Source organism: Salvelinus sp. IW2-2015, linkage group LG4q.1:29, assembly GCF_002910315.2.
Source record: "Salvelinus sp. IW2-2015 linkage group LG4q.1:29, ASM291031v2, whole genome shotgun sequence".
NCBI lineage: Eukaryota > Metazoa > Chordata > Actinopteri > Salmoniformes > Salmonidae > Salvelinus > Salvelinus sp. IW2-2015.
The window spans coordinates 20,556,891-20,575,158 of NC_036842.1; the positions used below are offsets into that span (position 1 = coordinate 20,556,891).

Consider the following 18,268-nt stretch of genomic DNA (forward strand, 5'->3'; position numbering starts at 1 on the left):
CGGCAGGCAGAGACGCCCACACACGGATGGATGCCAGGTAAAACTCATTGACACAGAACAGCCAATACTTCATCAAGGCATGTACTAAAATCAGATGAAAGGTTCTAGTCTCTCGCTGGGATCCCCTCGGCTCCAGAGTAACAAAATGGAGTAATACATCTACTGGTGACTCAAGGGGTCTGCAGGTACTGAGGGGGTTGAGGAGTTACACGGACTAAAATTATACTACAGAATACTACAGGGTTTCTAAGGTCTAGGCGGGTTTTAGACTGTAACAATTGAAGGAGCTCTGTTGAAACGCAATGACACAGAATGTCAGTCATTGATGTGTATAATGCCAAATTAAATGATTTATCATGAATAGATACAGAACTAAAATCCCTGGGCCTTTCTCTCGCTCTCAAATTTGGTTTCAGTTTCATTTCTCGGCATAAACTAGCAAAGCACAAAGTTAACAATTTAAGTACATGTCATCGATATTCAAATACAGTTCTAGAAACAGGGCTGGAGATTGAATTACGAGAGTTTTCCACTGATGGACATTTGCCAAACAGTGGTCATTTTCCATAAGATATTGTATATCCTGAATATGTTTCTTTCCAGCCCATACTGCAGCAGTAGTTCCAGGTCGTTCAGCCCCTTCCTGGGGTTGACCCATTACTTCTACTGCCTTGTTGACCTTGTCTCTTTCATCCAACCTCCACCCCTCTTCACATCTCTACCTTCACTAACGCTTTCCTAACAGCACAACAACACTTCTCTGAAAACACTCTCCCACACACACCTTATCAGGCCCCAGTCAGAAACATGAACAGGATATCCTGCCAAAGCACAGACACACCATTCCCCGTTAAACATTCAATGTGGTTCCAGACAAGATCTGTTAACAGTGTTTAGACTGAATATAATTTGTTTAGGGACATCAAAACCCACCTTGGATATGTGTGCACTGCAGGCAGGTAAAGTCCAGCCCACTATGACTAGGAGGGGGAAAGCAACACTGTCTGGCATTTCACTCGATAATGCCTAGGTCACATCTCCCAGCAGCTGTCTATAACATTCAACTGGGTCACAACTTGTAGATGGAAAGACAAAAGAACACATTGAGGGGAAGAAAAATAGAAAACTGGCAAAAGGGAAGAGCCCAGTGTTTTTATTCCGCCCTCCATTCGTTCGTTCTCTCTTTATTTCGATCATTGATTTGCTCAAGGAGCTATATTCAGCACATGATGTATGGCAGTGAGATCACTGAAACAATGGCTGTGTCTCAGACAGCAGGATTGGCAGAGAAAGGAGGGGGGAGAAAAGAACAGAACGGTAATGGACTCATTAGATGATGACACTTCTTTCTGTCCATAGACACATGAGCAATGCTTGTACATCCCAACGTTGCAACAACGTTGAGAGCCCTCCTGTAACGGTTGTCGTTGGAATGAGAAGGATCGGACCAAGGTGCAGCGTGGTACGTGTTCATTATATTTATTTTAACTCAGAACACTAAGACAAAATAACAAAAATAGACCAACACGAAACAGTTCTGTCTGGTGCAGACACAAAGACAGAAAACAACTACCCACAAAACCCATGTGGGCAAGAGGTACCTAAGTATGGTTCTCAATCAGAGACAACGATAGACAGCTGCCTCTGATTGAGAACCACACCCGGCCAAACAACAAAGAAATACAAAACATAGAACACAAAACATAGAATGCCCACCCCAACCCACCCCAAACCAAAATAGAGACATAAAAAGGATCTCTACGGTCAGGGCGCGACACCTCCATACTGTGTATGGTCTTCATCTGAAACAACTTTAACATTTAATCAGACACTAGTTGGGTACATTAAAGTGAATATTTTTTCATCAATGAGAAATAACACAAACCTTATGTTGTATTTATTGTCCTTTATAAATACAGATGAAAAATCAATTTTTCAAGGGAGACCAGGACGGCAGCAACAAAATAAAACTACTAGTAGAATCTTAGCCAGCACTGAAAATTATAGCCATATAAAGATATATATGGCCATGATAATCATATGCACTAATCTAATGCCATTCCCGGCAAGTGGAGCAGGTGGTGGGCAGTGGGCAGCAGTGGACAGCAGTGGGCAGGACCTTGGTACAGTACAGACTGAACACAGAAGATTATGTGATCACAGTGAGACAGGACAGGTGGAGGCAGAGGTCATCCTTCCTCCAACACTCAAGTACACACACAAATTTGGCATCGTTTATTTCAGAGAACAATTAACTGGGAACCTTATGACCTCTGGCAGCACAGAAACTCCTGCCAATTACACACACACACACACACACACACACACACACACACACACACACACACACACACACACACACACACACACACACACACACACACACACACACACACACACACACACACACAAGCAAACACACACACACAGCCCCTGGGGTTTCACAAAGCATTGCAGGCAGCTCTCTCCTGAGGTCCATAGCCCCTAGCTCCAGCGCTCTGCTCTGACAGAGGACACGTTTCTGTCTGCTATCTGGCACGGCTTTCCATGCTGTTGTTGTGAATGAGAAGCCGCCAGCCATCTCTCTCTTTATTTCGTTATCATTGATCATTTTCCTTAGAATTGTCAGTCTAATCCACTTGTTGTGTTAAGATCTTTGTTACGCCATCCCATCCTGCTGATAACAATCCTTTTCTTTATCAACACCTTTCCATTTGCTACTTTCTTCATTTGCTCTCATTACTGGTGGGCAAATAAAAATACACCGGATAAGCCTGGAAGAAGTGTTTTAGTCAGATAATGAAAAGCGTAGTCTCTACTACAGTGTTTATACAATTGGGATGAATTTGAGAATACGCATTTGGTTAAAGTTACAGCAGCCTAACTGCACTAATTCAATAACGTGTTGCATGTTCTTTCCACATTCATGACACCTGAGTGAATACGCTGATGTGGCTCCTGATCCTGACATGATGAGGTGAATCCTTAAGTTCCTCTCCCCCCCTCCATTCACCTTGGCCACATGCTGTTCAGGTGGAGGAACAGGAGCAGCACTGATTGGTGCTCAACATCAACCATCAGGTCATAGTGCCCTTCAACATGCTGCCAGAGCCTCCAACACAGTGGAGCCCACCATGTTGACATACAGTGTACCTTCCAAAGACCCTCATTCTTATCAGACTTCACCTTGAAAACTGATCTACACACCACAGTACCATTGTCAACCATTATGAGGTAAACAACAAATCTGAATCTAGACCAGTGAAGGGGATCAGATATTACAATGTGAGTTCAAGGTATGGCAAAGCAGAGCCCACAGACAGGGCGAACTGGGTTATGGGAGTCATGAAAACACAAAAAGCAACAGTCCCACAATGAACACAAACAGTCCTAATCATCAAATAAGCACAGAATCAAATGTAATAATTACAGTAGCAGCACTGTAGGTTAAGATAGTCAGTGTGCTATGAGGTCTTGACCGCATGTTCGTGGACACAGAGTGACTCATCTCACAGTACAGCGCATCACCGCCTCTCAGGCTGCTCATGCATGACACAACTCACACGGTAGGGCACAGCACATACTGATAAATCACTTCTCCTCCACACGCAGAACCCAGAACCCAAGGCCCAGAACTACTTCTGACTGTCACTTCACCAAAATCCATTTCTAGATCAGATTACCCCCTCCCCATGCTACCAAAAAAGAAAAACGTAATATGAGATTCTCATAAAGCAGTATTATTGAGATAGTGAAAATATAGGGCAATTCCACCAGGTCTTAGGACCCAGGGGAGGCTAATCACAGCTGTATGTATTGGGCATGATGTTTAAACACTCCACTGGTTCGACATTGAGCCAATGACAATGGCATACAGAGCCGAGAGAGAGAGAGAGCCTGAGACACTGATACCTGAACACACTACCTTAATAATTACCTTAATTACCTTAATAATCGGCAACTTTAATATCCCTATAAAAACATTCAAATGCGGAGTAAAATTTTGTGCCAGTAATTTAATAAATATTAATTCACCTCATTCCCCATTATGTACTCCTTTAAGCGAAAACTGTGTAAATGTTGCAGTGGTGTAACAGCATATTACATCTGACTCACAATGAGTATGTATCAGTCCTTAGTGCTCAAGGGGAAATGGCAGCTCTCTGCACACCACACAGTGACCATGGGCTAGGTCAGAGGTCAATCCTTCTAGTGGCGGATTCCATCACCCGGATTAAACAGAGAAATTATATTACTGGAGCTCTTTTGTCAATTACATGTTTTCTGAAAACCAGATATTCCATACTGAAAATACAAGCTATGAATAATGCCATTATCATGAAATACAGTACATCATCAACCTGATTACCACTTCAAAATCTAAATGTGGACATACAGTATGCAATGGTATCACTGTAATTAATATTGCATAATATTATTGCATAATAATGCACTGTAAAAAAAAACGGGCAGATTAGGAAATGTCCATTATTTCATGAAATCATCATTAGATATACCATATCTCCTTATCTTTATCTACACCATATCTCCTTATCTTTATCTACACCATATCTCCTCATCTTTATCTACACCATATCTCCTCATCTTTATCTACACCATATATCCCTCATCATTCATCTACCACATATCCCTCACATTATCTACACCATATCTCCTTATCTTTATCTACACATATCTCTCATCTCTTATCTACACCATATCTCCTCATCTTATCTACACCATATCTCTTTTCTTTATCTACACCATATCTCCTCATCTTTATCTACACCATATCTCCTCATCATTATCTACACATATCTCCCTCATCTTTATTCTCCATATCTCCTCATCTTTATCTACACCATATCTCCTCATCCTTATCTAACCATATTCCTTATCTTTATCTACACCATATCTCCTCATCTTTATCTACACCATATCTCCTCATCATTATCTACACCATATCTTCTATCTTTATCTACACCATATCTCCTCATCTTTACCTAAACCATATCTCCTCATCTTTATCTAAACCATATCTCTCATCTTTACCTAACCATATCTCCTCATCTTATCTAAACCATATCTCCTCATCTTTACCTAAACCATATTCCTCATCATTATTACACCGTTTAAAATCTCCTCATCTTTATCTACACCATATCTCCTCATCTTTATCTACACCATATCTCCTCATCTTTATCTACACCATATCTCCTCATCTTTAACAAAACCGTAACAAAACGTGAGGGCTAAATAGTTTTCCCCCCTCAAAAGCATTATCTCTGGTCTCCCTCCCAGAGACAGAGGTGTCCCCAGCCAGCCCATTACAATGTTTTTGTCCTGCGCTCTATTCAAGACCCTCGACCTTTGGCTCCCTGTGTCTCCCGGGCCAGCTGCACAGAGGTCCCTGTGTGGAGACATGCCAGGGAATAATGGAGGAAGAATTGCAGGGGGAGAAGAGAGGGAGAGGAGGTTAGAAGAGGGGAGGGGGGATGGTGGGGCAACCAAGGTCTGGAAACCCTTGAGTTCAGAGCTGATTCAGAGGATTGGAGGGATGAAGGGGGTAAGTATGTTTGGTTTGTGAGTGACCGAGTGAGGTGGACTGGATCTCTTGGTAACGGAGGCCACAGTATAGCAGTCCTACGCTCTGCACTGACCGTTCGTCACACACCTAAAACCTCCGCTTTATTTTCTCCCACGCTTCATCTGATAAGCAGGAAGCCCTGCCTTCCCTCCCTGCTCCCTGCCATAAAACACACACACAGACACAGAGAGAGGACACAGGCATCCCCTGCTAAGAGCAACCACTGCGCTGGTGGACTGCCTCTGCAGCAGTAGAGAGACATTAGCAGCAGTGAAATCCTACAGAGGTTATGCAATCAGCAGCAGCACCACAGTGTTTTCTCCTGCATACACTATTTTGGCCAATGACGAGAATCGATGAGTGTGGCCCAGTGGCGAGGAACGACAAGCCTGGAGATTAGTGGACTAACCTCATGCTGTCCTCCTCCTCCTCTCAGCATTCCATCTCATTTCATTAAATGCATCAGATACATAGATGCTGTTGCTTTATGTAATCTCCGGATCAGGCGTTGGCCCAGCCTCAGAGAGAGAGAGAGAGAGAGAGAGAGAGAGAGAGAGAGAGAGAGAGAGAGAGAGAGAGAGAGAGAGAGAGAGAGAGAGAAGAGAGACAGGAGAGACAGGAGAGAGAGACTGTGTGGAGAGAGAGAGAGAGAGCGAGAGAGAGAGGTCACTGCAGCCCTAGAGAAACAGGGATATGATTCCCCCCTCGGATACCAACAGGGACATTGTTCTTCCAGTCCCCCATCACACACTTTAACAGATTCCACATTATAACGGCAAATTAACTAGCAAAGAATGAATCTACCCCTTAATTAGCGATTCATTTCTCACTTCTAAAGTGCTGTATTGTCTACTATTATTAATAAGGCTCACTCAAGGCAAATATTGTAAAAGAGAGTAGACGTGTGACATGTTGTGAAGAATATTATCATAATGTGATGCAGAGTGAATGTTTCTCTCTGTGGCTTTTGATGATTTTATAAACAGTCCTCCTGAAACAACATATCCTTTGTTTAATTGGGCATGTCAAGAGGATCACAAGAAATTCTTATTAACATTCCAGATGCTCATAAATATCAATAGCTGTAACTTTGCACATATTAATGCATTTCACTACTTTTCCAAGATGGACACACTTTCGGAATTTTTCTTTCACTGAAGCGTTGTCTATCAATATCTCCGGGATAATGAGTATCTCAAAATAAACTCACTTCCTAGTGTTGAAATAGCCAACAACAACAATGGAAACAGCAGAGGTTATAAATCTGTGATTTCATTATGTACAGTCCGTTTCCCACCACAGCAGGGAAGACACACACCCAAACAAGTTAAACGAACTCCTTAACAAAATCCAGCGACGTTGATCCATACAAAGGCATCACCGTTCATTCATGTCACCTTTCATGAAGAAGAGAAAGAGGGATGAATCTTCTATCTGCTCCTGTCTTCTCATCACATCTATAACTCTCCACCACACCACCCTCTGTCTTCCCCTTCCTCCTTTCCTCCTCTCCTCTCTCTTCTGCTTTACTCTGTACTCCTCTCCTCTCCTCTCCTCTCTCTTCTYCTTTKCTCTSTWCTCCTCTCCTCTCCTCTCTCTTCTGCTTTACTCTGTACTCCTCTCCTCTCCTCTCTCTTCTGCTTTACTCTGTACTCCTCTCCTCTCCTCTCTCTTCTGCTTTACTCTGTACTCCTCTCCTCTCCTCTCTCTTCTGCTTTACTCTGTACTCCTCTCCTCTCTCTTCTGCTTTACTCTGTACTCCTCTCCTCTACCTTCTCCCCTCTCTCCGCTATACTACCCAAACCTTTCCATAAACCAATGCTTCTCTCCTTCCTCTCGTTCCCTCTCTTTTCACTCTCTTCCCCTGGCTTAGTCAATAAGCTAGGGTTCCCTGCTGCACATGTGCAGCCAGATAATGCAAATGCTTCTATAAATAGAGGCGATAGTGCTGACAGTGGCACTCTTTCGGGTGAGATATCTTTGGGTAATGCACACACACAGACACGCAAGGATCCGAACAACGGCAAGACAAATCCACTTAGGTAGTCTGTTACTGTGTGCTTCATCACATACTCTCCTGAGCCAGCACAATGCTACACAACACAACACAGTACATCACACCGCACAACGCTACACAACAAACAATACTAAAAATAAAATCTCAGATTCTGTCACAATTTCTAACACGTATAGACCCAGAAGATGAGCGTATGAATGTGCAGCAGCTCTGAGCAGCTCTCAGCAGCTCTCAGCAGCGTGGGTCTCACCTTCCAGCTCGTGATGGATGATGTCAGAGAGGTTGGGCTCGTCGCCCCACCAGAAGATCCACAGCTCCTTGGCGTCAGGCTTGACTTTGCGGCGCCACACACACAGGAGGTTGGCCTGCACGCAGCGCATGAAGCTGCGCAGAACCGGGTCGTCCTGGGCTGGTGCCGAGATCACTGGCCCGTACTCACCCCCGCCACGGAAGCTGTAGCACCTCCACTTGATGCCCGTCAGCTCTGCCTGGAGCAGAAGAGAAAGAGTGTGTAATTATTACTTCTGTATACTGTAATTAGTATCAATAAAGTTCATTGAATTACAATACACAAAGAGAGACAGAGTGTTATTATATTTGTATACTGTAATCATTTTTGTATTATCATAATTAGCATCAATAAAGTTGGTTGAATTGTAATTGAGTGGTGGATTACTGTAATGAAAGAGAAGAGTGGCCTCAATATGACATAACCACAAACTAATTCTCTAGGACTGATCCCACTATAAATCAACATTTCCACCTCAATGACTGTGCCCTCATTATTGAAAAGGTTTAGAATTGAATGACACTGACATGATAAGTTCATTATAAGACCCTATTCTATCCTTGTAATCTGAGACAACTGATGCACTCGTTGTAGCTCTTTCACGTCAAATAAAGTTGTATACAATGTTAAGTGAATAATGGGCTGCTACATTTATGTTAAATATACTGTAACCTAGAGCTCTATGGCATTCCTGCTAACAGGGCTCTGATTTCTGCCTTGCAACGGGAATAAATCCACTGCTACTAGGCAGTGTTGTAACTGTTCTACCCATATGAATCATATTATCTTCACCATAGCCGCTGTAAAATGAATATACTCTATAGTATGACACCCGAATAGGCACATGTGAGAAAGAGAGAAAAGGAGAGAGGGAGGGAGAGATTAAGAGAGAGCAACAGAGAAAAAGAAAGGAAGACAAGGAGCGAGAGAAGAAGGGGGAGAAATTGTGTCAGGGTCAATCACTGGAGCACAGTCAGTGTCTGACATCTTCTCAATTTCATTTGATGGAATGTAACACGTTTATGTTGCCTATCAGAGGGCTAGGGGAGAGAGGCAGTCGGCAACCTTGTCAAATAGGACGTTTGTTCAATCTATCGATGAGCAGTAAAAAGGACAACCCCACTGCACCGGGGAGAGGGATCTTTAAACAGACGCGAAGACACACCAAGGACACAGAGGATAGATTTTCTCAGACAGGAAAACAGTCTGGCCAGGGTGGAATATTGCCGTCATGTGTACAGAGTCTGTCGTTTCACTTCTGTGGGTTGTATTTATATACAATAAACAACGGACCGTTGATCCGCATTAGGAAATGATGGTTGAAAAGCGTTAAGTCTCTCTCCACAAGAGACATTGATTTTGCTTTTGAATGCAACTCAATATCACAGAGTCTTCAAATTAGGCTCCAGTGCGGGTGTCTATGAAGAACAAGGCTAAGAATGAACATCTTACAAAGGCTCCGTTCAATACCCACTGAGGCTGATTTGGCAGGATAAGGGAGACCTCTCGGAGTCACGCTGCCAGGGCTAGGCTCCTCTCCTGTGTTCAGCCAGCTGTGAGGGCCTAGCTTGGCACGCCGTCCTGGCTGGCACCATGCCACCCCTCGCCAACTTTCAGAAAAGAATACTGTCTGTCCCATTGGAGCTTGATGGAAGAACAGACTACATGGAAACACGCAGCAAAATAGGGCACCTTGCTGGAAAAATAGATCTCAATGTGCTTAGGTGGTTGGAAATATGGGGTGGAGGGTCCCAGCTTTAAAGAAGGGCATGTGTGTGTGAGGGGGTGGAGGGGTCAGAATCTTACTCCTGCAAACATGTGACCATCATGAGCCTAGGGGAAGGGACGTTTCCTCCTGCAGCTGATACACTGTGTGTGTGTGTGTGTGTGTGTGTGTGGTGGTGTGTTGTGTGTGGTGTGTGTGTGTGGTGTGGTTGTGTGTGTGTGGTGTGTGTGTGTGTGTGTGTGTGTTGTGTGTGTGTGTGTGTGTGTGTTGTTGTGTGTGCGTGCGTGCGTGCGTGCGTGCGTGCGTGCGTGCGTGCGTGCGTGCGTGCGTGTGTGAAATTGTCTTTCTGTAGTCTGTACAGTATAGCATACAAGTGTTTTTGGTGGAACAGCCCCTATGAAAAATATGCCTCGTAATTACAAGGCCACTCTTCCATAATGACAGAGTGTGTGTAATCTGAGATATAAACATTGGCAAGTCGATAATCTGGCCTAAAAATAGGCCCGGATGTGCTTCTTCCAAAGCAAAGGAGCAGACATCCACCATCCGCTGGAGTCACTCTGTGTGAATGTGAAAACCTTAGACACAGAATCTGACAGGGGTCACTTCTAAACCTGAAACAGGTTCACTGTGAGGCCATGTAGGGTCTCTGTATGGCTGAGACTGCACTGTACCCCCCCTAGAATCACTAAGGTAGCTGGACTCTGTAGCTACATTCAAATTACCGTATCAATTACCCTCATGACCCCATTGAAACTCCTGCTATAGGCTAATACATTAGCACAGTAGGGGACAGTGGGATAAATTGAGCGAAATGGGTAAATTGAGCCACCCTGGTCTGTAGGAAACCATACACAAAATGAACTGTATCATTTGACCAAATATTTAGGAAGAGTTCATAATTTCATGGAGTCTGTGAAGGAAGAAACCACACGGAAAAAGTGGTAAGCAAGTTAGGTCCCAAAAAAGTATTTTCACCAAGTCAAATGCATTTATTGTGTTAGAGGTTTCATGATGCTTGTATCTGAACCAAAGTAGATCGTTTTAAGATTGTTTTATACGTCAGTTGAAGTCTATATAAGCTTCAATATGAGGTCCTAAGCCTAGCATGAAAGTGAATCCTTATAGGTGTGTGGGCTAATATAAAGTACTAGTGAAAAGTTTGGACACACCTACTCACTCAAGGGTTTTTCTTTATTTTTACTATTTTCTACATTGTATAATAATAGTGAAGACATCAAAACTATGAAATAACACATATGGAATAATGTAGAAACCAAAAAAGTGTCAAAACAAATCAAAATATATTTTATATTTGAGATTCTTTAAAGTAGCCACCCTTTGCCTTGATGTCAGCATTACACACTCTTGGCATTCTCTCAACCAGCTTCATGAGGTAGTCACCTGGAATGCCTTTCAATTAACAGGTGTGCTTTGTTAAAAGTTCATTTGTGGCACTTCAATATTTTCACCCTCTCATTCACCCTCTCAATGACACACATACACAATCCATGTTTCCATTGTCTCAAGGCTTAAAAATCCTTCTTTAACATTTTTTTCCTTCCCTTCATCTACACTGATTGAAGTGGACTTAACAAGTGACATCAATAAGGGATCATAGCTTTCACCTGGATTCACCTGGTCATGGAAAGAGTAGGTGATCTTAATGTTTTGTTTACTCAGTGTATACACACACCAGAGCAGTGATGCAAATTAAGGGTGTTTAAAAGCAATGCCTCGCTTCCAAAGGCCCAATTTCTGGTTGTCGGTCGGCAAGAGTAATTTTATCCAATGATAACAGGAGTGATGTGTTAATGAGGTGTGTGTGTGCAGGCCCAGGGCAGGTTTCTGTGTAGCCTGGGAGCCAAGGAGCAGCTGCTCTATCTACCGCTAGCCTAGAAGGCCTGAAACTACTCCCAGTTGACCATAGGCACAGATCTAGAATCAGCTGATCAACTAACCCTGTAGGGGCCAACCTACTGTAGTCGATACTACAAGTCATTAGTGAACAATGGGTGAGTCCCAGTTACCCATAGGCACATATCTAGGATCAGCGTAAACTCCCCAAATCCTGGTCTTTACTAATAGTGGGAAAATGCCAAACTGACCTTAGATCAGTGTCTAAGGACAAACCTCATCCTACATTGACTCACGCCCGGTCATGACAACACAGACAGAGCTAGTGAGAGGGCCAGTGCCATTTTATCCCTCATAACACGAGGGAACACAAATCACTCATAACACACGGAAACAACCAGTTTCTTCCACTCCACTGCCAGTCAGCTAGGTTTTTTGTTTTTTACCATGGCTAATAAAAACAGCACTGTTTCAAGCACCTTGTTTACCGGCCCTTAGTTCTCCCATCTCTGAATGAACACAACGCAAAAAACAGGGATTTTCCTTCAGTCACAGAAAGAATTCAGAGGTCTGACCTTCCTCTAACCTCCACTATCTCACTTTTCTCTTCTCTTGCACTCAATCTCTCACTTATCTGTGTGGCAGGGCTGCTTTTGTATTATAGACCCTGGGATTGACAACAGCAACAAGTGAGAAGCGAGATCTCTCCCCGATCTGTAGAGAAGAAGAGATGAATCTAACTGTGAGCTTTCAGTGGATACAGTTGAAGTTGGAAGTTTACATCCACTTAGGTTACAGCTATTAAAACTCGTTTTTCAACCACTCCACAAATGTCTTGTTAACAAATTATAGTTTTGGCAAGTCGGATAGGACATCTACTTTGTGCATGACACAAGTATTTTTTCCAACAATTGTTTACAGACAGATTATTTCACTTACAATTCACTATATCACAATTCCAGTAGGTCAGAAGTTCACATACACAAAGTTGACTGTGCATTTAAACAGCTTGGAAAATTCCAGAAAACGATGACATGGCTTTAGAAGCTTCTGATAGGCTAATTGACATAATTTGAGTCAATTGAAGGTGTACCTGTGGATGTATTCCAAGGCCTACCTTCAAACTCAGTGCCTCTTTGCTTGACATCATGGGAAAATCAAAAGAAATCAGCCAAGACATCAGAAAAACAATTGTAGACCACAAGTCTGGTTCATCCTTGGGAGCAATTTCCAAACGCCTGAAGGTACCACGTTCATCTGTACAAACAATAGTACGCAAGTATAAAAACCATGGGACCATGCAGCCGAAGGACGAAGGAGACACGTTCTGTCTCCTAGAGATGAACGTACTTTGGTGGGAAAAGTACAAATCAATCCCAGAACAACAGCAAAGGACCTTGTGAAGATGCTGGAGGAAACAGGTAAAAAAAATAATCTATATCCACAGTAAAACGAGTCCTATATCGACATAACCTGAAAGGCCGCTCAGTAAGGAAGAAGCCACTGCTCCAAAACCGCCATAAAAAAACTAGACTACGGTTTGCAACTGCACATGGGGATAAAGCTCGTCCTTTTTGGAGAAATGTCCTCTGGTCTGATGAAACAAAAATAGAATTGTTTGGCCATAATGATCACTGTTATGTTTGGAGGAAAAAGGGGGAGGCTTGCAAGCCGAAGAACACCATCCCATCCATGAAGCACGGGGGTGGCAGCATCATGTTGTGGGGGTGCTTTGCTGCAGGAGGGTCTGGTGCACTTCACAAAATAGATGGCATCATGAGGATGGAAAATTATGTGGATATATTGAAGCAACATCTCAAGACATCAGTTAGGAAGTTAAAGCTTGGTCGCAAATGGGTCTTCCAAATGGACAATGACCCCAAGCATACTTCCAAAGTTGTGGCAAAATGGCTTAAGGACAACAAAGTCAAGGTATTGGAGTGGCCATCACAAAGCCCTGACCTCAATCCCATAGAAAATTTGTGGGCAGAACTTAAAAAGAGTTTCGCTACCCAAAATGTTTGACCCAAGTTCTACCAAATACTAATTGAGTATATGTAAACTTCTGACCCACTGGGAATGTGATAAAATAAATAAAAACTGAAATAAATCTTTCTCTCTACTATTATTCTGACATTTTACATTACTAAAATAAAGTGATGATCGTAACTGACCTAAGACAGGGAATTTTTACTAGGATTAAATGTCAGAAATTGTGAAAAACTGAGTTTAAATGTATTTGGCTCAGGTGTATGTAAACTTCTGACTTCAACTGTATACAGTACCAGTCAAAATTTGACACACCTACTCATTGAAGGGTTTGTCCTTATTTTTACTATTTTCTACATCATAGAATAATAGTGAAGACATCAAAACTAATTGGAATGCATTTCAATTAACAGGTGTGCCTTGTTAAAGTTAATTTGTGGAATTTCTTTCCTTCTTCATGCGTTTGAGCCAATTAGTTGTGTTGTGACAAGGTAGGGGTGGAGAAGATAGACCTATTTGGTAAAATATCAAGTTCATATTCTGGCAAGAACAGCTCAAAGAGAAACGACAGTCCATCATTACTTTAAGACATGAAAGTCAGTCAATCCGGAAAATGTCAAGAACTTTGAAAGTTTCTTCAAGCGCAGTCGCAAAAACCATCAAGTGCTATGATGAAACTGGCTCTAATGAGGACCGCCACAAGAAAGGAAGACCTATAGTTACCTCTGCTGCGGAGGATAAATTCATTAGAGTTACCAGCCTCAGATTGCAGCCCAAATAAATACTTCACGGAGTTCAAGTAACAGACACATCTCAACATCAACCATTCAGAGGAGACTGCGTGAATCAGGCCTTCATGGTCGAATTGCTGCAAAGAAACCACTACTAAAGGACACCAATACGAAGAAGAGAATTGTTTGGGCCAGAAAACACGAGAACTGGACATTAGAGACTGGTGGAAATCTGTCCTTTGGTCTGATGAGTCCAAATTTGAGATTTTTGGCCGTATCTTTGTGAGACGCAGAGTAGGTGAACGGATGATCTCCGAATGTGTGGTTCCCACCGTGAAGCATGTAGGAGGAGGTGTGATGGTGTGGGGGTGCTTTGCTGGTGACACTGTCTGTGGTTTATTTAGAATTCAAGGCACAGTTACCCAGCATGGCTACCACAGCATTCTGCAGCGATACGCTATCCCACCAGGTTTGCGCTTAGTGGGACAATCATTTGTTTTTCAACAGGACAATGACCCAACACACCTCCAGGCTGTGTAAGGGCTATTTGACCAATAAGGAGAGTGATGGTGCTGCTTAGATAACCTGGCATCCACAATCACCCGACCTCACCCCAATTGAGATGGTTTGGGATGAGTTGGACCGCAAAGTGAAGGAAAAGCAGCCAACAAGTGCCCAGCATATGTGGGAACTCCTTCAAGACTGTTGGAAAAGCATTGCAGGTGAAGCTGGTTGAGAGAGCCAATGTGAGTAAAACATTTAAATGTGTTAACCCTCGCAAGGCTGCTGTCCCAAGACGGCATCCCCAGCCGCGTCCTCAGAGCATGCACAGACCAGCTGCCTGGTGTGTTTACGGACATATTCGATCAATCCTTATCCCAGGCTGCTGTTCCCACATGCTTCAAGAGGGCCACCATTGTTCCTGTTCCCAAGAAAGCTAAGGTAACTGAGCTAAATGACTATCGCCCCGTAGCACTCACTTCCGTCATCATGAAGTGCTTTGATAGACTAGTCAAGGACCATATCACCTCCACCCTACCTGACACCCTAGACCCACTCCAATTTTCTTACCACCCCAATAGGTCCACAGACGACGCAAGCATGTAAGAATGCTGTTCATCGACTACAGCTCAACATTTAACACCATAGTACCCTCCAAACTCGTCATTAAGCTCGAGACCCTGGGTCTCGACCCCGCCCTGTGCAACTGGGTCCTGGACCTCCTGACGTGCCGCCCCCAGGTGGTGAGGGTAGGTAACAACAACTCCACCCCGCTGATCCTCAACACTGGGGCCCCACAAGGGTGCGTGCTCAGCCCTCTCCTGTACTCCCTGTTCACCCATGACTGCGTGGCCATGCACGCCTCCAACTCAATCATCAAGTTTACAGACGACACTACAGTGGTAGGCTTGATTACCAACAACAACGAGACGGCCTACAGGGAGGAGGTCAGGTCCCTCGGAGTGTGGTGTCAGGAAAATAACCTCACACTCAATGTCAACAAAACAAAGGAGATGATTGTGGACTTCAGGAAACAGCAGAGGGAGCAGCCCCCTATCCACATCGACGGGACAGTAGTGGAGAAGGTGGAAAGTTTTAAGTTCCTCGGCGTACACATCCCGGACGAACTGAAATGGTCCACCTACACAGACAGCGTGGTGAAGAAAGCGCAGCAGCGCCTCTTCAACCTCAGGAGGCTGAAGAAATTTGGCTTGTCACCAAAAAAATTCAAACTGTTACAGATGCACAATCGAGAGCATCCTGTCGGGCTGTATCACCGCCTGGTACGGCAACTGCTCCGCCCACAACGGTATGGCTCTCCAAAGGATAGTGAGGTCTGCACAACGCATCACCGGGGGCAAACTACCTGCCCTTCAGGACACCTACACCACCTGATGTCACAGGAAGGCCAAAAAGATCATCAAGGACAACAACCACCCGAGCCACTGCCTTTTCACCCCGCTATCATCCAGAAGGCGATGTCAGTACAGGTGCATCAAAGCTGGGACCGAGAGACTGAAAAACAGCTTATATCTCAAGGCCATCAGACTGTTAAACAGCCATCACTAACATTGAGTGGCTGCTGCCAACATACTGACTCATCTCTAGCCACATTAATAATGAAAAATGTATGTAATAAATATATCACTAGCCACTTTAAACAATTCCACTTTATTTAATGTTTACATAGCCTACAATAGTCATCTCATATGTATATACTGTACTCTTAGATATTACTGCATGGTCGGAACTAGAAGCACAAGCATTTCGCTACACTCGCATTAACATCTGCTAACCATGTGTATGTTACAAGTAACATTTGATTTGATTTGATTCAATTTGAGAATGCCAAGAGTGTGCAAAGTGTTCATCAAGGCAAAGGATGGCTACTTTGAAGAATCTCAAGTATAAAATATATATTGATTTGTTTAACACTTGTTTGGTTACTACATGATTCCATCTATGTTATTTCATAGTTTTGATGTCTTCACTATTATTCTTCAATGTAGAAAATCGTAAAAAATTAAGAAAAACCCTTGAACGAGTAGGTGTGTCCAAACTGTTGCCTGGTACTGTATGTGTTAGTATACAGACAGGTAAATGACTATACTACAGTATTTGTGTTCAGGTATCAACCAATACAATATCCTGCAAAAGGGTCAAACAGAAAACACTCGACATCTGGTTGTAATCAAACACATATGGGAGTCAAAGCGTCTCCTCTGGTGAACCTTTGGCACACACATAGCTGAAATTGCAAGTAGCGGCCAGAGTCAGACACATAACTTAGTGAGGATAAAAGTCAGGCACATACAGTACAGGCACACTTATATAACGTAGTAAGACACTGTAGATGTTACATGTAGTGTGTTGGACTCACTATATAGAGCCTCAGCAAACCAGCACAACTCAGTAAGGTGATAGTGAACCTACTGTATACAGCCTTAACACACAACCCAATAGAAAACCCATAGACTCTAAACAGGAGACAAATAACAACAGGGAAACCCCCATAATATAATTACAAGGTTTCTGCACAGACACGTAAGCACAGTTGACTCAATCTTCACCTTTGAGGTCAGCGGCAGACAGAAAGGCGAAGCCACAAGAGTTCTTGTGGAGTGAGAAAACATTCACCTTATTGTCCTGCCTTAACAACTTGGGGTGTTGGGGAATAGCTTCACGAGTAGTAATGAATGGATTGTTTGTATTTGACCTCCATGTCGCAAATGTAATTTTTCCTCTAGACTGATACACATACACACACACGCGAGTGCAAGGCACTGCAAAAGCAAGATCGTAATATAAATTGGGAGAAAAAAGGGGATAAAATACACACACAAAAAACAAACAGACGTACATTGACGCACAAGGTCATGCATGACAGCACAGGCAGAGACATGACTGTATAGTGGGCAGAGCACTTCCTTCTAGGATTGGGAGGCATCCAGATTTTCATATCGTCATACCATCCTTCTCTCAGCTAGGGATATATGGTATTATCGGCGTAGTACACAGAGGGGTGTCAAAAAAATGACACCCCTCTGTGTACCAGCAGCATGTCTACACACTGTGTCTGTTGTGAGTCTAGAGTCGCTAAGGCAACGGCTTGCCTGCTTGGAGAAGAGGGTAGAGGAGCAGACGGCCAAGAACTGAGAAGAGTAAAAACGCAAGGAAATCAAGATAACAGTGGCAGCTGTACAAATAACTCCTCCAAAGGGCTTTTACTTCTCAAACACGGCAGAAAGCTAAAACAATATGATGCCCCGTCACCTTATTAATTCAGCCACTTACTTAGATAGCAAGTTAAAGGGGTTGTATTAATGCAAAATTCTGTGTTTTTCACGCAGGAAAAAAAGATAAAACACATAAGAAATATCTTGCTGGAGTTTTGTAAACACAGATCTAAAATGCCTCTTAATGTAATTTATGCTCGGCATCAGACTCGTTTTGTGCTTCAGTTGCCCTTCTAAACTATGATGAGAATTCACAAACAGGCATTCAAATCAGCAGACAGCACTCCAAATGATATGTAGCTTCTTTTCTCCAGTACTACGGTGAAATGCAATAT

At 43.2% G+C, this 18,268-nt stretch overlaps 1 protein-coding gene across 1 annotated transcript in view; it reads right to left on the reverse strand.

Annotated features, from left to right (window-relative positions):
• LOC111961615 (mediator of RNA polymerase II transcription subunit 13-like) overlaps window positions 1–18,268 on the reverse strand; it is a 106,973-nt gene that overhangs the window by 78,441 nt on the left and 10,264 nt on the right. The window contains 1 exon segment of the mRNA XM_023984017.2: window positions 7,855–8,092. Coding sequence (XP_023839785.2) covers window positions 7,855–8,092 — 238 coding nt within the window.